Here is a 10,420-nt window from a genome sequence, read left to right on the forward strand (position 1 = left end):
ATCTGATTTCTGCAGTTATCTGATTATTCAAATGGTCATGTAAACACCATCCTCCAATCAAGAAATCTGATTAAGAAATCTGATAAAGAGAGCTGGATTTTAGCTCAGTAATCAGATTTCTAAGTGCATGTAAACTCTTACTCTGATTTCTTTCGGATCTCTCAGTCTGCGCACGTGTGAAAACAGACCGCAGTACCAGAAATAACTGAGCAGCAGCAAAACACTTTTGGAGAGACGCTGAAACCAAATACATACTTGACGAAATGAAGGATTTAAATATTCTTCATCTTCTAGGTGATGTATGTTCATATTTTCAGGTAAAGTGAGGTGATGTCTTAAAAAAAGCCGCAGCATGAAGTTTGAGTTTTACATTAAGTTTACATCGTGTCTTCTTCTGTGAGTTTATTGGCTGGTTGTAAAGCAGAAATCCAGTTACTGTCCGACTCATGTAGACCTGGAGTTTCCCCATTATCTGATTACTGAAGTGCATGTAAACGCTTTGATCAGATTACTGACAAAATCTGATTTTCTGTAGTTATCGGATTATTAAGTACATGTAAACACACTAGTCCAGTGCCTTGCATTCACTTTTGGACACTTTAGCATCACTGGGTGCAGAACGTCTTCAAAAGCCTGGTCCTCTAATGTGATGATATGAATTTGTGAGAGGAATAAAGAAAAACGCTCATTAACAAAACGCTGAAAGAGTCTATTAAAACATTCTCTTTGCTCTTACTTCCCGTCTGTTAGCACTGTATGCTAATGGAATGCGGATGAAGATCTGTAGCTATGCACTGTGTCTACAGCCAGCGATGACTGCCCAATGACTTATTCAAACTCAAAGTAGAAAACGTCCTCTGATGCTGGTTTAGGATCTGTGTCTGCAACCCGTAATCTCTTACCAACCCCGTTAGAGGGGAAGTTCACCATTTTTTCAGAATTTTTCATGCCATCTCTTATTGTTGAAGCAAATCACTGAGTTTTAGGATATTAAAACGATGAAAGTTTACTATTAGGCCAAATTCTGCTCAATGTCGTGACCAGATCCACTGTAAACATTCTGTCCTACGAAGGCAAAAAAGCAGTAACTATGGCAACAGCAAAACAGCTTTAAAATTCTGCTGCTGTCCAACCAAATATGTTACTGCAGCTTCACACTCTTGAAATGTTTCGCAGATAAAAACCATCTTATTTCCTTACTGTTTTTTTTAATAATGTTTTTATTTTTTTATTTATGTAAAGCACTTTGAATTGCCTTGTGCATGAAATGTGCTATATAAATAAACTTGCCTTGGTTTGTGCTGCAGTATTGTATAAATGTAGATGTACTGGAATTCTGCAGGTAAAACCTTGCTATATGCTTGCAGTGAGATTTTGAAAAATTCTGAAAAGATGGTGAAGCGCTCCTTTAAGAATGTCCAGAAGCTGATCCTGGATCAAGTGTTTGGTCCTCTCTCTCTGCTTCTACCTCAGCCTGGCAGAGAAGCAGCGCATGTACTCTGTCATCCAGCGGTCATCCGCCACTGCCAGTTCCGACCGCCGTGACTTCTCCAGGTCAGCTGACCTCGCCCTCCGACGGTCTGAGGTTTTTCCACGTTTTTCCGACTCCCGTCGAGTCTGGACACCAACGTCGGCCCGATGGATCTACAGAGGAAATCAGCAAAACTACGTGAGGACACAACACTTATCCCTACAGACAGAATAATGTAGGAGTGGGCAATAAGTACATATAACTCCTTGTTGGGTGGTGTGTTAGTGTGTGTTGTGCTGGTCTGAGTGGATCAGACACAGCAGTGCTGCTGGAGTTTTTAAACACTTCAGTGTCACTGCTGGACTGAGAATAGTCCACCAACCAAACCTATCCAGCCAACAGCGTCCTGTGACCACTGATGAAGGACTAGAGGATGACCAGCACAAACTGTGCAGCAGCAGATGAGCTATCGTCTCTGACTTTACATCTACGAGGTGGACCGACAAGGTAGGAGTGTCTAATAGAGTGGACAGTGAGTGGACACAGTGTTTAAAAACTCCAGCAGCACTGCTGTGTCTGATCCACTCAGACCAGCGCAACACACACTAACACACCACCACCGCGTCAGTGTTACTACAGTGCTGAGAATGACCCACCACCCAAATAGTACCTGCTCTGTGAGGGTCCATGGGGGTCCTGACCACTGAAGAACAGGGTAAAAGGTGGCTAACAAAGTATCAGAGAAACAGATGGACTACAGTCTGTAACTGTAGAACTACAAAGTGCACCTATATAGTAAGTGGAGCTGATAAAATGGACAATGAGCGTAGAAACAAGGAGGTGGTCATAATGTTATGCCTGATCAGTGTTTATTATTGCAATGTGTGAAAATTCATAGTGTATCAATACCTACAACACTTGCCTTTGCCATGTTAAAGGTTCACTGGCTAATATTTCAAATTAAGATACTGGAATATAAATTCATTTCAAATGTTAGTCCAAACAGTAAAATGCATTAGACTGTATTTTGGCTGTTTTCATACAGTTTCAAATGTATTTTCTAAACACATTTACATACATTTATTTTTGTATGGCACATTTCTAGGTAAACTATTTCCCCATACATTTCAAGATAAATGTATTTTAAAATATGTTCGCTTAATATGGCAGTAAATGTATATGGCAGTTTGGAATGTATTTCGGCCTAGACTGCGATGTATTTCAGATGCATGTAAAAAACATAAAACTATATGTCCATATTTTTTTCCATATGGGTATGCAAAAATATCAAGGCCTTATGCATCTTATATTGTTTCCTTTAACTGCAAAGAACTTTTCTATTGCTTTAACAGCTCAGGAGAAAAAGAGTAGACCAATGAAGGACGTTCTGCGGTTCAACCACAAGTGAAACCTCTTCACGTAGCTGCAATGCTAGAGTATTTTCTTTGCGCTAATTAAGTGAATGGATCACCTTCTGACACTCAGTTCTACCTTTACTCCAGCTGAATTATTTAGCGGCGTGCTGCCTGTAGAGCCGTGATATCCAGTGAATGAGAGCTAGCAGGAACAGGTTAGGATAATGCTAATGAGATCATGCTAACTGGTTCCCACTAGCTTTGTTGTTAGCCTGGACTACTCAGCATAGAATACTCTTTTAGAGAATAATTACACCTTAAATGTGGAGTAATAATAAATGACATCAGTTTTGTTGATGTTTTAACTTCTTTTTCAACTGTCAGAGTAATATTATAGTGGCTTTTCTGCTAACTAGGCTACTGTAGTTGATGATCCAGATCCAGAAACAGTGAAAGTTTTATATTTAGGTCAGATATTAGCCAAGTTCTTGTCCCTCCCCTACATACTGTTAGTTAAGTTTAGCTGTGTGAGAAACTGCCACAGCAAATTACATGTACAATCTAGAAAAAATGAGACATATAATATGTTTTTTCACTTTTAACAGAAATGACCACAGCTGTGATGATGCTCATTTCTGCTAGCCTGTCTAAGGTGATTTCAAGGTTATATTAGAGCGAATACAGCCATGGTGAATGTTCACTTTACCACACTGGGTTTAATATTATCCTATTAAACACTAGATGTGTTTGGATATCCGTAGGCTCAGAGAGTCGCCTCTATTTGTGAGCATTATGATGTTTTCATAAATCAGTGATACTTAAAATTTGAGAAATTATTTTAAGAACACATTTAAAATGAAATTCAAGTAAAATATATGGCCAAAAGTATGTGGACACCTGACCATCACACCTAGATGTGAGCTTGTTTGACACCCCCTTCCAAAAACCGTGGGGATTAATATGGAGTTACCTCCAGTGTAGAAATACCCCTTGGTATTTTGGGGGTCCCAGGTTGGCTGGATACTCCAGTGTAAGTGAGCAGCTAACTCACTTGCCATAGTAGTGCTGATGCTAGAGTCAATGACAACAAATTGTTCGATTTAAGAATTCTCCTTCTGGAAATGCTCTTTTCTAGTTTGGTAAAGGTCTTCCACACACATTAACTGAGATCTCACACGTCTCCCTCTTTGAGAAAAGAGTAAAAAATTCACTCTTTCCACCAATCTCTTGGGGAATTGGGCAAGTTTTCAGGTTTATAAATATGCAACAGCATATTGTGAAGTTTTTCAGAGGTATCTCAGGCATAGTTACAGTTGCTAGGCTATGAAGGACCAACTGGGTGAACCAATTTGCTGCAGGGTCACCCTGAGGCAGACCAGTGCTGCATCTCTAGTAAGAATATCAAAGGCAGAAGCTTGGTGATTGTGGGTGAAGCAGCAAATCAATTACCTTTCCCCTGAATTTGTATTTGAGCATCTATTTTCCCTGACAGACAGCTAAACATCATAGGTTTATTTTCAGGGACCCCCCAGACCCCCTGTGTTTTGCGCCTTGGATGCCCCCACTTTGCGGCAATAACAGCCTCCTCTCTTCTGGGAAGGCTTTCCACAAGAGTTTGGAGTGTGGCTGTGGGAATTTGTACCAAGCCCAAACCCCAAAACAGCCCCAGACCATTATCCCTCCTCCACCAAACTTTACTGTTAGCACTGTACATTCTGGTAGACAGTGTTCTCCTGGCATCCGCCAAACCCAGATTCATCCATCAGACTGCCAGATAGTGAAGCGTGATTCATCACTCCAGAAAACATGTTTCCACGGCCCCAGAGTCCAGTGGGAGTGTGCTCAACACCACTCCAGCTGACACTTGGCATTGCGCATAGTGATCTTGTGTGCAGCTACGAATTTGCATTGTCTACCACTTCGAGGCGGAGTTGTTGCTCCTAGACGCTCCTATTTTACAATACTCGCACTTACAGTTGACTGGAGTGGATCTAGTAGGGCAGAAATTTCACAAACTGACTTGACTAACTCCTTTGACAGTGCCTTTAGTTTCTACTGCCAACGTCTGTGCTTGATTTTATACCAGTGGATGTTGCTGAAACACCTGAACTCAATAATGAGGACAGGTGTCCACATTATGGCCATATAGTGCATGTTTTATAAATGAGGCCTCTGACATTTATAAACATCATAATATTGCAGGACTGTGGCCTTACAGAATCCCTGTCTGGATTTTGTCATTTGTGTTATGGTAGTTGCGTGCGGTGCAGTATAAGGCTATTGATTTCTTTGTGCTCACCTCCCCAGCGGACACTGAGGCTCTCATGTTGGGCCTCCTTCGCTCCCTGGCCTCCATGCTCCTCTCGGCCCAGTCGTGGCGGATGAAGGAGCGTCTGTTGTCCCGGCTGGACGCCCGCTCCTTGGCGCTGGCCGGTGGCTGGCTCTTGGCTCTGGTTGGTTTTCTCAGCACGGAGTCTGTGGAGTCGTCAGTGTCCAGCTCGCGGTGAGGGTAACTGGGCTCAGAGCGAGGAGCCCGGTGCCTCTGACTCCGCCTCGCCACAACCTCTGACGGCCCGTTATCTGTTAAGTGCTGGTAACCGTTCTCTGTGATTTAAAAGAAAATGGTGAAAAGGATTTTCTTTTTAAAATCATTTTTAATCTTATAACATCAAGTCTGCTGCAGATACTCACATAAAATAATTCTAATATGATGCTGGTACTCTGTTTCACAGATTTCAAATCATTTGTTGTAGTAACATTAACATCTAGAAAGTCCTAATAAAATTAACATCCAGAATGATGTTCTAATAAAATTCAAAATGAAGTTTCAATAAAATAAATATCCAGAATGAAGTTCTACTAAATTTAATATCCAGAATGAAGTTCTTATAAAACAATATCCAGAATGAATTTCTAATATTTAAAATTAAATTCTAATAAAATTACTATCCAGAATGTAGTTCTAGTCAAATTAATATCCAGAATAAAGTTCTAATAAAATTAATATCCAAAAAAAAAAAATTTCAGAATAAAGCTCTAAACAATTAATATTCAGAATGCCTTATATTTGAAAAGTGGCAATTCTTAGGGCAGACAATTTGAAAAGAAATTACTATAAATAGATAATTACAGTATATTAATTAACCTTTAATTATTCCACATCTACACGGTTTGGGTTATTTCTGCATAAAAAAACAACAATTAATAATATGACAAATTATTCCAAACTTCTTAATGGTAGTGTAGTTAATAATTAAAAAAATTGACCATGTTTGTTTATGATGGAGGTCAGATTCACTCATTTTTTTCTCTCTAGAAAACAGTAAGTCCCTTTGCACAGCCCACATACTCTGAGTGATCATTGTAAAGTGTCCAGGTGAGCTGGTAGCAGTGCCCTACCTACAGGCCGTGAATTCTCCAGTGCTGAGGAAGTGGCTGCGTCTGTAAGCACTTCTCCATTCACCTGCGTCTCCAGAGGTTCCTGCAGTGTAGCGTTCTCGTACTTGGAGTCAGAGGAGGACGTGTGAGGTTTTGAGTTGGAGGTTTCTGCAGCTCCTCGCAGCCTGGGGCTGGACCGGCCACTGGAGTCGGAGCCGCTGTCCCAGCCATCGCCAAACAGGGGCCTGTGCGTCTGTTCCAGCAGCCTGCGGGTCAGTCTGTACTTCACCGAGTCCTCGTAGCATTTTGAAAAGGTTTCCCACTTCGGATCGCGGAACTTCTTCATGTACTCCGTCCGGATCCTCTTCGTCACCGCGTTGTTATTGCTCGTCATTTGGCCTGGTTTTTGATGGCAACCTGGGTCAAAAGGTCAATACAGTAGATTAGTACATAAACAGCATGGAGGAGCCAGCTTTCAGGACACTCTAAAACACTTAAAGGGGAATTTCACTGATTTTTCAAAATTTCTGCATAGTTCAGTGGTTGATATGTAAACAGAGTCATTCAGAGTGATTTGGTGTGAAATGATTCACTGTAGAGAAACTTACTGAGTCAGATTTCTTTACAGTGCTGGTGATGGGAACCAGGGGTCACAATGTCTACAACACACATATAGCCATTATATACATTAAAACAATGTCCCATATCAGACAGCATATTTACTGCCATTTTATCTAGTTATCTAGTATTCTGTGATGGGGCTTTTAGAGGCATTAAACTCTGCAGATGTCTGGTTCCTATCACCACCACTGTGAACAGTTCTGACCCTGTCCCTTGAACAGAGCATTTCATATCAAACCACTTTGAATAACTTTGTCTATGTCTTAAAGGTCCACTTATGAGGTTTGTATACTTTTGTGTACAAAAACAGCCATCGTTAACTGTTACATGACAATTTTCTAATCTCTCTTTATCTTTTAGAACTTAACAGGCTGTTTTTGTTACTGAATATGTATATATATATATATATATATATATATATATATATATATATATATACCTTGTATCTCCAAAATGAAAACTTGATGAAAAAATGAAAAAAACCTACTTTACTTCCAATGTAAGTCAGTGGAACCAGAATTTTTTTCCCCCCAAGTCATTTTGGGCCGTTTTCTTTTGGTCCGTTCATCATGAAATTTACACACAATGTAAAGAGCAACAGGCATTTTCAAATTATGTCAAAAACTGAAAAACAACAAAAATGGAGATACAGGGTTTTCAACAGCAGCGATATGTTCATGTTAAAGCCACTGTTAGGACAAACTTTGTACTTTATATCTCAGAAAATGTAACTGTATAGGAGAAGGAAAAACTTTCTTAACTGTGAATTGAAGTCAAAGGAACCATATTTTTCCTTTGCGAGGTTTTCTTCCAACAGCAGCGATATATATATATACTTTATGGACGGGTCAGTGAATGCATGTTGGAAACTTTAACACCATTTGCATACCACATCAAATACTTTTAGTGTGAGGAAAATAATATTTACTGTGATATGGGCCCTTTAATTTTGTTAAAAATGTGAAAATGTAGTGTAATTCCCCTTTTAAAAGAAAAAGCTTCTCATGGCTTTATGTACTAAAACGATGATACTTTGCTGATTATCGTATTGATAATAAATACTGTCTCATGCCAAAAGAACAAACCTGTAATCCAAAAACAAAGCATTAATTTTCACATTAATTTGTTATTCTCTATTGAAACCCATTATAAGGAACAAGCTTAACGTTGCTTAGTGTACTAGAATTTGAAAAAAAGGTATGAGTGAAAGTCGGTGTTCCTGGGTCGTTGTTTAATCACATTAAGCCACGCTAAGCTTTTTCATTATAATGGGTTTCTATGGGGAGATAAAGGGGAACTCCACCAATGTTTGAAAATTCTATTTAACTAAACGGTTGAGATGTAAATAAAGTCATTCAGAGTGGTTTGGTGTGAAATGCTCCTTTCTAGAGAAACTTGATGAGTCAGAATTGATTACAGTCGTGGTGATAGGAACCAGACGTCCAAAGCCAAATCACAGAGTGGTATTGTACAGAATGGTTACGAACGCACTGCCAGATGCCTGACACATTGTTTTACAATAAGTTTGGCATGAGGTTTTGGCCTTTAGCGTATTTTTAATGCATTTGTGCTGCACCATAGACATTGCGACCCCTGGTTCCTATCACCACCACTGTAAGGAAATCCTCGTCTGCAAGCTTCTCCACAATGAAGCATTTCACATCCAACCACTCTGAATGGCTTGGTTTGCATCACACTGACTGAATTATGCAGGGATTTTGAAAATTTGGTGGAATTCCCCTTTAAAGGTGGTCTAATTTCCCCAGCTTTTAGCATTTAGAGTGACATCTAATACTGACAGACATCGGTCTTATCTCAGCCGAGCTACTGGGCCCTAATCAGCCCTGTATTAATCCAAAAGGCCTCTGCCAGGCAGACTCAGTACAGCCATTTCACTACTATGGGATGATCCAGGCTGCCTTGACATGAGCTGAGGAACGTTATCTTCTTATCCTAGTCACTCTGCACGACCTACATTATTTATTTATATGCCTTACATAATGCATAAACTCATGTTTCCACAGTGACCATTCATAGGCTTTCTATTACAGCCGTTTTCATATAGATCTACATACTCAGTCCTGTTGATTGACGTGTTTATATGCTATAATAAGTCATGCGTAGTGATATTTTCACACGCACTGGCTACAACAATGAGGGAGCGATGCTTTTGTCGCTGGTGCTATAATATCATTTAGCCTTGCAGTGCATCCTCAGCCCAGCGCCTTTACGGTGTTTACGGCGCTCTACCTGCGCCGAGCAGGTAAACAGCATCATCTCGCTTACAGGCTTTGGTATTATTAGAGTATTATTAGAGCGTAAATCTTACCGCTCCGGCGTCCTTAAACCTCCAGATCAGAGCTAAACGGACGCATCTCTCCTCCTCACGCTCCAGCCAGTCCCACAGAAAAGCAGACGAGCATTTTCTCCGCGAGCTGTTTATTCTGTGCTGCAGGATTTGGAAGGAAAACAAGTCTGCTGGACGGCGCGCCCTCGGAGCCTCCGGGTGCGCATGCGCGAGCGCCGTGCACTGTAACGCCTGATTGGTTTAAAATGATCCGTGAACGGCGAAACCAATCAGATTGACGTGCTTTCACTCACTGGCCACTATATTAGAAACACCTAACCTGTGCTTCCACTCACTGGCCACTTTATTAGAAACATCAACCTTGTGCTTCCACTCACTGGTCACTTCCTTAGAAACACCTACGTTGTACTCCACTAACTGGCCACTTTATTAGAAACACCTGCTTTGTACTTCCATTCACTGGGCCACTTTATTAGAAACACCTACCTTGTACTCCACTCACTGGCCACTTTATTAGAAACACCTGCCTTGTACTCCGCTCACTGGCCACTTTATTAGAAACACCTGCTTTGTACTTCCAATCACTGGCCACTTTATTAGAAACACCTACCTTGTACTTCCACTCACTGGCCACTTTATTAGAAACACCTGCTTTGTACTTCCACTCACTGGCCACTTTATTAGAAACACCTAGCTTGTACTCAACTCACAGGCCACTTTATTAGAAACACCTACCTTGTACTCCACTCACTGGCCATTTTATTAGAAACACCTACCTTGTACTTCCACTAACTGGCCACTTTATTAGAAACACCTACCTTGTACTTCCACTCACTGGCCACTTTATTAGAAACACATGCTTTGTACTTCCACTCACTGGCCACTTTATTAGAAACACCTACCTTGTACTCAACTCACTGGCCACTTTATTAGAAACATGTGCTTTGTACTTCCACTCACTGGCCACTTTATTAGAAACACCTACCTTGTGCTTCCCTTCGCTGACCACTTTATTAGAAACATCCACCTTGTACTTCCACTCACCGGCCACTTGTTTGCATTCCTGTTGCACTAACATCATGCAAACTAAAACTCAGTTTTTACTCAGACCTTAAGATGAGAGCCATACAGAGTCAACAAACAGACTGCAGACAGCACTTATCTGTGTCGGTTTGTTTAGAGTGTTCATTCTCAGACATAACAGTCCTTCTTACAGCTTTGCTGAAGAATAAACGAACTGAGAGACAGTCTAAATGACATTAAGCGTCTTTGGCTGGGGCTTAGCTA

General features: G+C 40.7%; 1 protein-coding gene across 1 annotated transcript; it reads right to left on the reverse strand.

Annotated features, from left to right (window-relative positions):
* Positions 1 to 1,392: 1,392 nt before the first annotated feature.
* ccsapa (centriole, cilia and spindle-associated protein a) lies at positions 1,393 to 9,266 on the reverse strand. The gene is made up of 4 exons (XM_036557670.1): positions 9,155 to 9,266; positions 6,226 to 6,621; positions 5,126 to 5,430; positions 1,393 to 1,644 (listed from the first exon to the last, which is right to left on the reverse strand). Exons 2-4 carry the CDS (start codon positions 6,596 to 6,598, stop codon positions 1,465 to 1,467), a joined length of 858 nt encoding a protein of 285 aa, XP_036413563.1. The 5' UTR covers positions 6,599 to 6,621; positions 9,155 to 9,266; the 3' UTR covers positions 1,393 to 1,464.
* Positions 9,267 to 10,420: the final 1,154 nt, after the last annotated feature.

Source organism: Colossoma macropomum, unplaced genomic scaffold (assembly GCF_904425465.1).
Source record: "Colossoma macropomum unplaced genomic scaffold, Colossoma_macropomum, whole genome shotgun sequence".
Taxonomy (NCBI): Eukaryota; Metazoa; Chordata; class Actinopteri; order Characiformes; family Serrasalmidae; genus Colossoma; species Colossoma macropomum.